Source organism: Macrobrachium nipponense, chromosome 28, assembly GCF_015104395.2.
Source record: "Macrobrachium nipponense isolate FS-2020 chromosome 28, ASM1510439v2, whole genome shotgun sequence".
Lineage (NCBI taxonomy): Eukaryota > Metazoa > Arthropoda > Malacostraca > Decapoda > Palaemonidae > Macrobrachium > Macrobrachium nipponense.
In genome coordinates this window covers 10,411,444-10,427,041 of record NC_087217.1, presented here as the reverse complement: position 1 = coordinate 10,427,041, position 15,598 = coordinate 10,411,444, and the positions used below count along the sequence as shown (strand labels likewise).

General features: G+C 38.2%; 1 protein-coding gene across 5 annotated transcripts in view; it reads right to left on the bottom strand.

Moving 5' to 3' along the window:
• LOC135201402 (beta-mannosidase-like) overlaps positions 1 to 15,598 on the bottom strand; it is an 82,260-nt gene that overhangs the window by 19,609 nt on the left and 47,053 nt on the right. For all 5 annotated transcript variants that reach the window (XM_064230293.1, XM_064230288.1, XM_064230290.1 and 2 more), the window contains 8 exons: positions 7,080 to 7,226; positions 6,628 to 6,808; positions 5,494 to 5,687; positions 4,982 to 5,172; positions 3,560 to 3,750; positions 1,848 to 1,947; positions 1,339 to 1,516; positions 924 to 1,071 (listed from right to left, as the gene is read on the bottom strand). In XM_064230293.1, coding sequence (XP_064086363.1) covers positions 924 to 1,071; positions 1,339 to 1,516; positions 1,848 to 1,947; positions 3,560 to 3,750; positions 4,982 to 5,172; positions 5,494 to 5,687; positions 6,628 to 6,808; positions 7,080 to 7,226 — 1,330 coding nt within the window. The remainder of the gene's footprint in view (positions 1 to 923; positions 1,072 to 1,338; positions 1,517 to 1,847; positions 1,948 to 3,559; positions 3,751 to 4,981; positions 5,173 to 5,493; positions 5,688 to 6,627; positions 6,809 to 7,079; positions 7,227 to 15,598) is intronic.

Below are 15,598 nucleotides of genomic sequence, written 5' to 3'. Positions count from 1 at the left end.
TTCAGGGAAAGCAGAAAAAGTCTGCAAGGCATACATGGAGTGTTTCCGCTTATCACCTTACCTTCACCAAACTAAGTTCAACACTAGTCGCTGTAGCAGATGATGGTTGCAAGTCTTTGGAGCAGTTCATATAGATACAAATGATGCTGGACGTAATCTCTTTGCAAGGAAACAAAGTGCTTATCATTGCATTAATAGGGATGCTCTTACAGTTCTGGCTAAGAACTGGATAAGTGGATGTAAGAAAGAATGTCATGGGAGGCGTAAGTGCTACAACTCTGGACTTAGCTGCACAGCTCTCGGCAACTGCACTTGCTAACTGGCCACATTCGAAAAGTGGGTTCAGTTGATCTCTTAGTGACCGTAAGAATACCAAAATATGGATTCACAATCATTATATGAACAATATGCAATTTTTGCGTCTTTATGGAATGGAAACATTGTAAATATAGGGCAAATTTGTCACCATTTTGGAACTGTCAGCCATCTTGGAAACAGCTTTATACTGAGGGGGCCCATGGTTGATTTTAATTTGTGGGAATAATAAAAGCTCTTATCCTAATCTGTTGCTTGTTTCACCTTTTGCACTTTTTCCCATCGCCCCACTCTACTGGGCAACTTCCCTCCACCCTTTTTAAAGGAAATGATGCAGTGTATTAAAAGTGGCATTTCCTAGTATGTTGAAGAAACTGTTTTTCACACAAAAATCAAGATATTACAGAATTTTACTCAGTTTATGATCACTACATGGAAACACGTGGAAGGAAGTATTTATAATGTATTGATCAAATACCTGTTTCATGAAAACTGCCACAGTTCCCTATTTTCAGCTGAAATTATTAATATCTATAAGTATTTTTTTTAATATCGATCAGTTTTGTTACTCCTGGGCCAGTCCACTTAAACAGATTAGCTAATCTCACCGAGTGATGCCCACGACGGTCCTTGCCAAATATCGTTGGTCTGCCAGTAGAGAGCCCCGCTGATGTACCCTTCCCCTTGGCTGTTGATGCTGCTCATGCCTCGTCTGTAAAACTCCGATTCCGTTTTCACAGCTACAGCCTGGTGGACCTGCAGAAAGGCTTTGACAGTTATGGAAGCATTTAATCGTCCTTGTTACAACAGAAAAGAATGATTCAATTGTGTAAGACACTGAGGACATGCTAGAACTTTGCATAAATAGACCTAAGGACTTGTAAATCGACTGTGATTCAATAAGTCTTTTCTACTTGAAACAAGGTTTGAATAATTTTTGGGTATATTGAAGAACAGACTTTTTTAATTCAAGATAGAGAACAGCAAACATAGTAGGTATATACTGCTAAGTCATTAACTTACTTGGTTGAGATACAGGTAATCTCTGTAGGATTTCTCCGTTCCATCACCAGGAGGAAGATGCATGTGGAGTCCTATTTCGAGGACGATCTCCTCCTGACCACCAGGATGGTGTTGGCGATGGTAAGACAAAGAGGATGTGCGACTCCAGTCCTCCTCTGTGGTCACGTTTCTCATTGTGCTGTCAACAGGAGATGAAGGAAATGTTACCTTGGGATTCTGATTGACAGTCTGTTCTAACATCAGTGGGATAGCGTCGCCCAGTTGGTTGTTGGCCATTAAATGAAATTGTTATTCTCCTCAGTAATAAACTATCTTCCTCAAGAACATGATTTACAGCTAGAGTGAAAAATAACTGACAGACCCATTTATTTTTATGATATTTATGGATGTTATTAATTACAGTTCATGTCATTCACAGCTGATATGAGTGATAATTTACTGCATACCATAGGCTGTATAGGCAATGTTATGAAACAAAAAATTACAATGTTAAATTATCATATAAATACCGGAAAGATGGCCAAGACTGAAATCCATATTCTGAAGCGAATCTGGTCGGGGGGTAGATCTTCCAGTCCCAGGCGTCGCTCAGGTAATTGTAGTAATGAACTGGAAATTAGGACGATTTTAATGCAGTAGTAGTCTATGGAACAAACAACCTAGTGCCCTATTCTAGCCCAGACCGGAAGTAAACAAATCAAGTAGTGGGTAAAAAAGAGGGTCTTGGTACCAAGGGATGGAGAAGATCCACCTCTCAAAGTCTGAAGCCAACATCCCGGTTTTACATCCCAGATAATATACTGGTTAATGATGGAGTATGAGATTTAAAAAAATGGGCCATCCATATAAAAATTGCTCCTGGATTCTTGGAGGCACGGATATTATATGGATTCTAACTTTATATTTAGGGTTTTCGTACATTTCAATATGATCAGAAGCTAGTTTATCAAGGATTTTTTATATGGGTGGAGAATTACTATTTACTACAGACAACTTATGGTAATAGGCAAGGTTGCCATAGGAATCTGCGTGAATGCAACGAACATACAAAATTAAGACGATTTACCAGTCCACTCCAAAGGAAAATTGTTTAACCATTTTCTGGTTAATCTGATATATCAAATTTAGGTTGTCAAGCCAAGAACTGGGGTACTATTTTCGGGCGTTCAACGTCCCAGACAGTGAAAAAGAGGTAGCTGGAGTGGTTGGATATCAAAAAAAAAAAAAAAATCCAGAAAAATACAAAAACAAGTGTGAAAAACTAGTGGCCAGTAAAATTAAATCCATTAAACAGGAATGAAGGTCAAGTAAATGACTAAAATGTTAATGCATCTAGGGGCGACGGAACCCTACAACCACCCTTAGTAGTGACTGCTTGCCCCTTGTGAGGTGCAAGGACGTCACTACATCCCTGAAGGGGATATTCTGGTAAATCTTATTCCTCCCTCTGATGGATGCCCAACCCACACTTTTTTAGCGGGAGGGGGGAGGGGAGGTTGGGGAGTGCTGGGCTAGGTAAGTGGATAAGGGCATTTAGTTGCAAGTTTCTTCTCGAAAAATAAAACTATTAACAAAGTTTTCTTCAGACTCAGTCTTCTTTTGACGAATGGAGGTTCGTTAAGAAAAGAACATTAAACATGGTCCGATTTGAAGACCACTTGAAACATTAATTTCCTTAGTTTTCATTTATCTTTGTATTGGCAATCCATCTCCAGTGTGCATTGCATGATTTTTTAAATATTCAGAAAATAAGTTCACCGGAAACCGGTCAAGTTTTGAACTCAGTATAGTACTTCTGTAATACACAGTGAAATGTTCTTCAGAATGATTTCTATAACAGTGCCAGGTTATTGCAGATAGTTCAAGTTTCAAAGTATAAGCTTATACCTTCTAACCAGAAAACCAGATGGATAATCAGTCCAAATCGTTTTAAAAGTTTCAGGTCAACACTATTTACAATACTGCAATTTTTCTTAGCAAAAATATAGATAATGAAGATACTATTATTTGTATTTATTTCTTATACTTAAAGTTAGAATTTCATGTAAAGTAATATAGGAAAATGATAGTTGCTGCTTAAATTCTGGAAATAAATGGCTGTTGTTGAAAAGATTCATGTTCTTATGAAAAACAGGGTCCTTTCACAAATGTATGGCATAAAATCTGTGATGCTACGAGATGAGGCGAGACTACAAAAATAACCGTCAGCAGTGTCACTTACCATCACCATAAAGGTTACTATATGGGTGCTTAGCCACGTGGTCTTCCTCCTCTGACTCGATGCCATTGTTTGGAGAACTGACAACGAAAGGCCGACTGGAGTCGAGGGACTGGGTTACATTTCGAACAGTTTCGACGTACAGCTTTTTGTAATCCGCTTTATACTTCTCGAAGTTTGATGCCGTGCCATACCTGTAATTGAAAAAACGGGAAGTTGGAAATCACTCTGAAACCTGAATTTCGCAAAGCAGACGAAATTTAATATTACTACTGCAAATTTATTTGTTGCAAATAATAGACTATGGGGAAATCTGGTTAATATTTACTTTGTTACTATCTTTTTTTTCTGCCAGTATCCAAAGTGAGGTAATGGCCTACATGTGGCAGGAAAGATTACACAACCCAATATTCGGTTATGTTTGGAAGATTAAGTAGCACTAGTGACCTAACACTCAGTCATGAAATTCCGCGCAGCACCTACAGGCTGACACATTCTGACCATACTTTTATTAAAAGACACTCAGTAAGCCAAACCAGTTGCTTTAGAAAATTTATATCAAGATTTTTAGTTAAGATAATAATTTATAAGATTAATGCGTTGTAGAATTCTTCAGTGCAAATTGTTTTAGTCATTAGTTTATATTTTTCAAATCAATTAAATTTTAGTAAAAACTAAGGAAAGGGAAGAGAGCTATGTTCAAGTCCATTTAGAATCTTGAAACAGGTTTAATTCTTTCCAGTGTGGAAATACACCAGTCTCTTTCGTGAGAGGCAGCACAGAATGAAAGAAGAATACAAATTCAAAACATAAAGATCGTGAAAACAGCTTATCAATCTCAAGTTGATTAAATGTTTCGTCATTCCATTAGCAGTTCAGGGTTGATCATCACAGTCTCAGCAGCAAGACATTTTTCCAAACCTCTGTGATGTACCTTCATTCGATTTCTGCTTTTTGAGATCACTTTATCCTGGGAAAGTGCTATGTCAACCAGGACACCAAACACTGAATGTTGGTGTCTATCCAGCTGAAAGATGAGTTTTTCTAAAATAGGATGAAATGCTAGACTGACACATGCTCCTGAACATTCAATACACACTATGTTAATTTTCATTTCCTAAATTTCACTCATTTCATGGCAAAGAGTTATTGAAATTCATTATAACTGAATAGCTGCCAGATGTAGACCAATATCTTGGAAACGCCTAAGGCTCAGGAAAGGCTTAATTCATCCCTGAGTATGTATAGCCAATGTGCAAAGCAAAACAAGGAAAACAGTAAAAGTCCGAGGGAGATTTTCAAAAGTCTGTAAATATGTGAAAATGGAACTGAAATTTTCTGTAAATTGAAGCGAGATTAAAATATTTCCATCATTTTAAAGTGGGAGTGAAATGAAAAAAAAAAAAAGCTCGAACATGAGATTACCAGTTCCCTCTAAGAGCTGCTTCGTTCTCATTGTTTGCTGCCCAGAGAAGAATACTTGGGTGATGATGGAGTCTTCGAACTTGGGTTCGAACTTCATCCGCAACACTGTCCAGGAAAGGCTGGTCAACAGGGTACATACTGCAGGCAAACATGAAATCTTGCCAGATCAGGAGGCCCAGTTCATCAGCGATCTTTCCCACGATGAGGATATTGAAAATTGTGTTAAAATATATTGATTGCCCGAAAGCTGAAAGCATTTATATAAGTTTATCACCTCAAAAACATGTAAGAAATATACAAAAATTTACTTCTAAGAATCATAGCTATCAATTAATAAGCACGCAAATAAGTGTTTTGAGGGATCATGGTCAGAGTTGGCATTTCTGTAGTGTAATTTTGTGCAAAAATATTGAAAGCAATATGTACAAAGCAAAATGTAGGCAATCAGTTCAATTCTTGCTTATTTTCATGATTCAGATGTGGGAAGATTTTATGCGATGCAGATGATTTACCTCATAGAAGGTGTCTGTCTCGTAGATGCCTCCTCCCCAGACGCGGATGCAATTCTGGTGGGTGATCTGAGCTGCCCGGAGAAGCTCCAAAGTATAGTCTCTGCTCACCACCTCGGGAAGAATGTGAGCAGGGATCCAGTTGCTTCCTTTCATGAACATTTTCACATTGTTCACGTGAACACGGTAATGGCGACCTACCGACAGTTCAGCAAAGAACGTTCATTGTAGTGTAGACACCAACACTTTTTTCTTTTTTTTTTTACTCTGAATTGCTTGACTAAGGCGACATCTTCCAAAGAACGTTATAATATTTGGTTTTAATTACAGGAAAAATTAAATGATATTGGGTACTGAGAGAGTTGCCGGAACTTTCAGCACATCTTTTGCTGTAAACTGCAATACGTCTGATTACATGAAACTCTTGTTGTGAACTTTGCAAACCTTTTTCTGACTGAAAGAAAAGTAACCTTACGTACAAAAGTTACTGCTGGGGAAACTGCCATCTAAAAACGACTCAGAATGGAATGTTAACAGCAAATTATGAAAGAACAGGAAGTTGTTTACTTCGTTTGTGGGATCTTACTGACCTAACATTGTAACGCTGAGCTTAGTTTCTGATTTCCCTCAGGAAGTTCCTGTTTAATAAAAATGTTCTCTGTCTCTGTAGCTTTGTTTCATATTCTTTTCGCTGGTTAATAAGGTGCAGATTATGAACCAACATTTAGGATTTTGTGTAAGATCTGTGCTGCTTTATACAGAAGAGAAATGTTGAAAATATGGCTGCAAATCCAGGAGATTTATAACTGGAGTGCATTTGAAAGATTTTATCACAAATGAGGACGTAAAATGGAAAACAGATTGAAATGGCTTGGACTAATGGAAGAACAATCTATCAGAGAAGTGGTAGATGTGATGTAGTTGGGAACTACCCAGTCAGAGCGATCAGAAAATGATAAAGGAAGGATAGAGATAAGGACTGGGCCCACTGGGAACTCAAGCAGAAATTACACAAGAGAAGAGAGAATGGAGACGCTTCATATGATGTTTTAACTTGAGAAAGTACAGGGAAAAACATAACATACAGACTTGAATTCAGCCTTTATATTATCAAAAACACTGTGGCAAGAAACAGACCTAGAGTTTCGTTGGCTGGGTCTACGAAGTCCTGATTGAGCTCGACAGTTCGAAATCCGACTCTGACTCCTTTCGAGGAAGCAGGCGACTCAGTTTTTGGTTTCCATGTAACGTTCAGGTCATAAAGTGCACGAGGACCGGGTACGCCGAAACCATTTGGCCACCACATTTCAACCAAATTCTGTAAAATAAGTAATTATTAATAATTACATGTAAGTGATAATCAGTTTAACTGATGTGTGATTATGACTAAATAGTGGCTGCAGCTGAAAATATATTATGAGAGCATATAATAGACCCTGTCTTGGTTGGGTTACACTTGGTAGGAGAGTCTAGGATAGTTTGTAGGCATACATGCCTAGTGGTTGTTAGGAATGATTAAATTTTTTGTTTTTTCACAAGAAAACAAAAATATCATTTCATCAGTAAACAAAGTCTCTTCTATAACTAACCTGGCCTATTTCAAACGTGACTGTCTTCGAGGCTTCAAAATCTTTTGCAACGATGGTTGTTTCTGTCGTCACATTGAACACGTCTTCAAGAAAGATCTCAAGTTCGCCTTCTATTGAGCCAGATTCTAATGCTGAATCGAATACAACCTGAGGGTAACAAAAGAATGTCATAAAAAGGCTTGCATCGTAATGACTAAAAGCATTAGATTGTGTTGTTGGCTTCCTCATTTTGTTTTGAACTGATGGATACTCTCAGAAACAGGAATTTCTTTGTATTTTGCTCGTTCAATACAAATGTATCATCATTTTCAATAACAATGATAATAACCAGATTTCAACTGTACCTGATCGGAGGAACAGGTAGTCTGCTACCATTCTACATCGACATTAAATGGTACTACAGTTGTACTAAAATATAATCACTGCAATTGAAAATTATTTATCAAAAAATGTTGCGGTTATTATTCATCATTACTTGTAATACATGTCCCATAACAATTGACAATAATACTGAAGTAATTCTGCAATTGCATCGAGATCACAGTATATTAAGTACATTACAGTGCAGTACCTTTCCTTTTTTAAGATTGTTGGTAATTAAATGTGGCGTTCGTTACCCATTTAAATGCGTGATACACCCATGCTCATAAGTGATGCTTACGTGACCGCATAGGATTTTGTTCAAAATTCACTAACTGGCAACCAGCATTCTGCATACATATTTACCATTTATTTCAAGGGCAAAACAAGATTGTTACAAAATCATAATATGTTTCAAAAGTAAACTCTGTCACATATTTAAAAAATGAAAGAAAATATTATGTGTAGCCAAATTTTGGAGGCAATGATGGTACATTCCAAAAGCTTTCGTTCATTCAGCCCCAATGGTGTTCGACAAAAAATGCCTTCATCAAACCTAGGTCCACATGTTAAAGTGGTAAAAGAAAATATCTCATAATTTATGATATTAATTTTAATTGCAACCATAAAATTTTAAACAGTCCAACCTTATTAGTTTTTATGCCTCAATGCTTAAAAAAAGATAAATAAATTAATACGAAATTATTGCTGTAGCTAAAACGCATCCACCAATATAAATGGGTGGGCAGGCCCTTTGTAACATATATATCCACTGGGATGGTGGCAGCATGAACCAGTTGGAACTAGGTCTACTGTGTATAAATATTATGAAATGATTTTTAAAAACTTTATACCTAATATATTATAGGAATACAATGCTCCCCTACATTTACACGGGGAATAGCTTCCTGAACCCACCACAGAAATGCAAAAAATGCGGATATATGCAAAATCCCCTCAATAAATGGTTATAACTGGCTTACAACTGCCAAATACCCTGTATCCCTTAAACTAAAATCCATGTAACAGCCTATTTTCACAATTCACTCCATATTTAAAACAAAAATATACCATAAATTAACACACTAAAACAACCTGCTATCATTTCAAAAACATACACCCCAAACAATCATCCCTAAACACCCAAAGTCAGCTGACATTGCTCTCCTACAACTTTTACTCTTAAATATCGTCGCATGGCAGCCCTGGTTTCGTTGGGTCCAAGGGTTAAGATTTCAACTGATTGACTCGATCAAAGCCTTGGCTCAATTTGAATGTCCAACAAAAAAAGGGGCCAGCGAACAGAATAAGTCAAATGTTTGTTGTGAAAAGTATACAAAGCTACCAAAATAGGTTCAAAAGAAAACACTATGCATCCACTAAAATTGAGAAAAAATGCAAGGGATATTATAGGAGTTTCTATTGAAGCCCATGGCGCTGTAGGCTACATTAAACAGTTACAAACACTAAATAGTGCCACACCAGGTACAAGTAGATGCAACTAAAATTAACTAAAACTAATTCTAAAGTTATCACATAAAAGTAAAAACAGGATTTCCTTCAACCGATTTGACACAGAACAGCAGGAGAAAATGCACAACTCAAAAATAATGTTTATGATCCCTTAGGTAAATGGAATTTGCAATTGTTTCTGTTTAACACAGTTACTTGACACACAGATATAGCACTGCCAGTACATCTGCAAGACAGTCAGAGTTGTATCAACTAAGGCTAAGAATATTGCAAGAATTTGTTTTACTTCAAGGTGCAAGCGCAAAGCATAACTTTATTCAATTTCACTGTTTCAAGCAAAAATATTTACTCAAAGCATGCTGCCAAAATGCAAATAAATCACTTATTCTAAATATGACTTTAACACATCACAAAGCAATTATGTTACTTCAATAGGTAATGATTCGCTGGAATAGGAATTGGGGAAACAATTTTAAAAGGAAACTGAGGACCTATGAATGGGAATGGAGAGGACTGTTAGGAATGGGAACTGGGATTACAGACACTGATTCTAGTCGAAAATACAATTTTCTTGGCATTTGTTGTAGAATGAGCCAGTTGGGATGGTGGTCGAGGAAAATGTATATCTTCTTGCTACCAATGAAGGGAGTAAGTAGGGTGTGACTGGAATTGCTGATCACACAAGGATGTTGTCTAAAGCTGGTATCACACTAGTCATTTCTTGCTCACTGTTTTGGTCAGCATCCAGCCGATGCTTGCGAGCAAAAGTGTTGTATCGTCACACTAGGACCTCGTGGTTTCGAGGAGCAGTAGGAAAAAGTAAACGAAACTGATCAGCTGATATCATCATGGCGCCCAGAAATTGTCGCACTGTTGCAAGATGTGCTGCAGTGATGTGTTTTCGGAATCTTACGTGAATGCAAGAGTAACAAAAAAAGTTTGTGGGTTCGAGAGTGGCTCAGGAGAAGAGAAGCCAAAGGTCTGAGAGTACGTCCTATCAGCTCGCGGTTGCTCGCGGTTGCTCGCGGTTCGTGCTCGCTGCTTCCTGATAAGTCGGGAAGCAAAAATCTCGAGCTAAAAGCTCCCGATTTTCCATTTTCGGCAGCAACGGCTCGCTGTTGGAGGAAAAAAGGCCTAGTGTGAGGCCACCTTTAGTTGGTGAGTTGGGGCTTCATGTGGAGTATGATTCCGCTATGGAAGGACTTGTAGGGTTCTGCTATGGGTTTCAGAGACAGTGCAAGCACGTTTTTTGGCAATAACTCTGTAGCGAACACTCGTATCAGAACGAGATTTTGCTGTAGTGTATTACAGCCAGTGCCGTAATTTATAAGGGTATCGTGAATCACTAATTGTAAAGAATAAAGACACTTGTCCCTGTACCAAGAGGCGAAAACTCCATTAGCCAGAAATGGATACGAACACAACAGTAGAAATCTCCGCCTACCCACTCCCCGCACCTCCGCCGCCGCCCCCGTCCTTCCTCCTTCTCTCACCTTCCCTTCTCTCTCTCTCTCTCTGAAAATTGCTTCAGTTTAAACTTATTTTGTATGATTTTTGTATCTATCTATCTATCTATCGAATAATATACATGGTTGTATATATCTAACGATCCAGTCGGTTGTTAGTTGCCAGTTTACTGATTTATTTATGCATTGTTCCCCGCTCATCTCTCTCTCTCTCTCTCTCTCTCTCTCTCTCTCTCTCTCTCTGAAAATTACCTCAGTTTAAACATATTTTTTACGATTTTTTCTATATCTATCTAATAATAGTTTACACTGGTGGATATATCTAACGATTCACTCGGTTGTTACCTGTCTGTTGACTGATTTATTTATACACTGATCAGCTCATCTCTCTCTCTCTCTCTCTCTCTCTCTCTCTCTCTCTCTCTCTCTCTCTCTCTCTTTGGTAGTGGTACCTACTGTAAATGGTTATTTGAGTGAGAGATATCTGAATGTATGGTGGAGCAGTAAAACGATAGACACTATGATTTATGGTAAAGCAACTGTTATATGTGCATCGGTATAATCAAGAATTTAACTCTAAATGAATGTCCGGTAGAAAGGCTCAATTTTTATTTGTAACATAGAGTAACTATACCCAGTTGCCTGTTCAAACCAATCTGAAGACAATTGGCGGCTTTCTCATGGCTAAAAAAAAGTTGAAATTTGCATGACAAACGAATTTCTGAAACCGTGCCGACAGTCCAGTTCCGTGGTGGCCATCTCTTCTTCACCATCGTAATACAAGTACTATATTGCTGATACCATGAGTCCGCATGAGGATTAAGAAGAAGGTAACAAACCACAAGTATAACAGTCGCTTTACCATAAATCATAGTGTCTATCCTTCTACTGCTCCACCATACATTCAGATATCTCTCACTCTCACTCTCATAACCATTTACAGTAGCTACCACTCATACACACACACACTCACACACACACAGAGAGAGAGAGAGAGAGAGAGAGAGAGAGAGAGAGAGAGAGAGAATCCAGATGAGTTCATTTGTTACCGGGAAGGTTTGTGAGGTAGTATCTTATAAATGATTTCACATAGGTGGAGTGAATCTTACCTTATCTAGGCCTTTCATTAGAATATACACCAATGTAAACTATTAATAGATAGATAGATAGACAGATAGACAGACAGACAGAAAAATCATACAAAATAAGTTTAAACTGAAACAACTTTCAGAGAGAGAGAGAGAAGGAAAGGTGAGGGAAGGAAGAAGGACGGGGGTGGCGGTGGAGGTGGGGGGAGAGGGTAGGCGGAGCTACTGTTGTGATCGTAATTCATTTCTGGCTAATGGAGTTTTTGCCTCTTGGCACAGGGACAATTGTAGTTACCATTTACAATTAGTGATTCGTGATACCCTTATAAATTACGGCACTGGGCGTAATACACTGTAGCAAAATCTCGTTCTGATACGAGTGTTCGTTACAGAGTTATTGCCAAAGGGGAGGTGTGAAAACTGAACCTCTCCCCTTTCCCATGATGTGTGATCAAATGCAAGTGGCCTGCTAACTGGGTGGCAGAAAAGGTAGATCTAGGGTACTTATCCGCGGCGGCCTAGACTATGGCAGTTGCGGTTTTTCTATCCAGTTTTACCTACTGAACAAGAATTTTAAGTAATATTTATTAGGACGACTGTAATTAAACCCCCAGGGGCCAGTACTAAACACAGCGAAATACATTGGACGCCCCAATCCCAAGTGGATGGCGTGTCCGCGGTTATGCTCCTTGCAGTCCATGCGGACTGCTTCTGTAGAAATACCGCAGAAAACGCTAATGACAGCTAGAGGTCGTTGAAGGTGATTATACGAAATTGGACTGGAAATTTAACAATAGCCTTAAGGAACAGACAGCATCGTAGGCTCGGCTGAAGGATCTTGTTAAGGGTAACATAAGTGGTCTCAATGGCGTTGCAGTCCTGTGCTAATGCTAAAAGTCAAGACTCCTTTTGAGAGTTCTCAAGTTTGCTATGAATTGAAAGGAAATTTGAAGTCTGGGAGAAGCATGAACAGTATGTCAAGTGAGACAAAGGTAGTACGTGTCGTTCTCATCGCATGTGGGGCGAATAGAGTTAATTTTCCTGGCATTATTTGTGCCATTCCTTTCAGAAAGTAAAAGCAGCCTTGGAGAAATCACTTGGGTTTCTGAACTGCAAAACAACCCACTACTTCGTTTATTTACTTTAAATGTACTTTTATTGGATAAAATGAAATTTGGCGAAAAATCCAAGCGTTATGAAGTGACGCATGCAACTATATATATACACCCCTACAATGCTTATAACTGCCTATTTTAACAGTTCGTCTCCAAAATCAATAGTTCAAACATAAATATACCTCAAACTATCATCCCAGAAGACCCCAGTATCATTTCAAAGTCACCTTGTAACATTAAGTAACCGCCTACAACTGATACTTTTAGTATCCCATATAATTTCGACACGCGCGTTTTCTTTTAGCTAACGTACATTTTATTAAATTTCCTGTATTCTAAGATGATTTTGAAATTATATTTACTGCACAGTACGTATTATAGGATAGCACTACTGTATAGAGCTTATCTAAAATATGTGGGTAGTTTAAAATGACGGGACATGTTCCTCCAAACAGAATGCTGGGTTTGTTACGCCATATTTCGTGGTTACGTGTTTACTGGATAGCCCTCACCATCCCCCATAAACGTATAAAAAATTCTGTGTGTGTGTGTGTGTGTGTGTGTGTGTGTGTGTGTGTGTGTGTGTGTGTGTGTGTACATATCCTTTAATGAGAGGGGAAAAAAAGCAAAATATCAATAAAATGTTATTTCGCTTACTGTTATTATATTGATGCAATCGCCGTAAAAAATATTCAAAATCGAAATTTCATACGTAATTAAGCAACTCAAAACCAGAAGCAAAATCTCTGACGACGGAATTTCAGTTCTCTTTCTCTCGTCAATCAGCACTGTACTGTATATCATTTAATGAAATATCAATTACTGTACCATAAACATAAATAAAACAATGAAAATCAACAAATCCAGCAAGTTCACTACTATGTAGATCGACGTAGGTATCTTGCCATATTTTTTGCTTTGTCTGATTTTTTGTACCGTATTTCATTACAAGTTTAGTTGACTATGGCTATAGCACATAACAGTATACACAAGAGAATATTTTATCACTGTTGATGTTTCATCTCTACTCACCGTAATATTTAAAATCAGAATTTCATATGTATGCAACATTCAACATTCTTACTCTCCTCCTAAGCCATAGTTTAACTGTAGTTTTTTTTTCTCTCTCTCTCTCTCTCTCTCTCTCTCTCTCTCTCTCACTATACATATCCATTATATGTATAAAAAAGCAAAAGAACAATAAAACGTTATTTCACTTACAGAATCCATTTATACTGTGGTTAGAGTTTGATTTAAACACCTCTCTCTCTCTCTCTCTCTCTCTCTCTCTCTCTCTCTCTCTCTCTCTCTCTCTCTCTCTCTCCCAAAATACATATACCTTTAATGAAAAATACAGTACCTAATCAGTGAATACAGTGTTGCTCTACAAAAAAAGTTATTTAGTGATCATATTAGAGAAATGGTCCACAGAAAAATTCGCGAATTAGTGAAAGTTCCCGCATAAAATTGTAAGATATGTTTCACAAAAAATTCGTGACAAAGTGAAGCATGAAAAAGTGAAGCGCATAAAGCTTAACTGCTTCAAAAATAATGGTTGAAAATAACATAAGCAATTGGCGGCTACAGGTGTCAGTCAATAGAGGAATAGGAGGAAGCTAAGTGACCTGCTTTACCCGCTACGCATCATCATACCACTTTCCTTCCAGCCCAGGAATGAATGATGAGTGGCCTTCCAGCCCAGGAATGAATGATGGGTGGCCTTCCAGTCCAGGAATGAATGATGGGTGGCTTGAGGTGGGCTGTATACATTAAGACCGAAGGTTTGTTAGTTATGGAAAATACAAATCGATTATAATTTGTCATTTGTCCATATATGGAACAAAACTTGGGCTTAACATAAGAGGACTTATGCTTGGAGGGAGGATAAGAGAGTCTTAGAGCCAACTGAAGGTTTAGACCACCTGGGCACACTTCCTGGCCAAAGGACGGAGCATAGGAAGGAGTTGTAAGTTTCTGATCTGTCAAACACAAGTCTACTAAACAGCCAGACATCTCGGGTAATAGACTATGTACAGCTGACTTCCTGTATTCGCGTTCTCGGCATTCGCAGAATCACACATTCACGGATTTCTCTGTGGACCATATCTAACCATTATTCGCAGAAAATTCGTGTATTCGCGGAATTTTTCTGCGAGAAATATCCACAAATTCCTGTGCGTTTTTTTATCAATTTCATCATAAAATGAACTTTTTGCGATAGAATTATTTTAAAAAAACCAGGTATACAAATTTTTAGTGGGTTTTTATTGAGTTTTAACTAACAAAGTAGGCAGTTTTAAGCATTTTTAAAGGGGTTTCAACTATTTGTTTATTCTAACTATTCGCCGGGGCTCTGGTATGCATCGAATACTGTGAATACATAAGTATATACATTGTGTCTCGAGGATGGTATACAAATGCCAGAGACAACAAAACTTATGTTAGTCACCAATCTTATTTGTTGCCAGTTCGTCTCTCCCTATGTAAGAGAAAGGAATGGGACCTGCTTCTATAAAGAATATGTATTGTGTAGGAACAAATATCTAAAACTATATAGAATGGATGCTCATTCACCTGTATCTAACCAGTTCCAGCACATGATGGAATTATTTTCTCTACTGCCCTCTGGTAGAGAAGAAAGAGAAAGGAAGAAGACCAGTCATCTCATTCACTCTCACTTCCATATCCAATATCTTAGGAAGATACAAACTGTCCCGCCAGGGGCACTGCATGAGCTACACAACTTGCTGAGCAGCCACCACCAGATCCAAGGAAAAAGTTTCCAAGGACCTGTGGGCAACGTCCCGCAGACAGAAGGATGTGAAGGTGGTTTGGCAAAGCCAGGTGCCTGCCTTCAAAATCTTGTGAACCGACAATTTCTTGAAAGTAATGGTAGTGCCTAGATTCCTAACACTACGTGTTTTTACATGCACTGTATCGGCATCTGAATGTGAAGCAGAACTGTAAGCTTGTATAATCACTTCAAGTAACCAAAAGGAGATAGTATTCTTGGACAC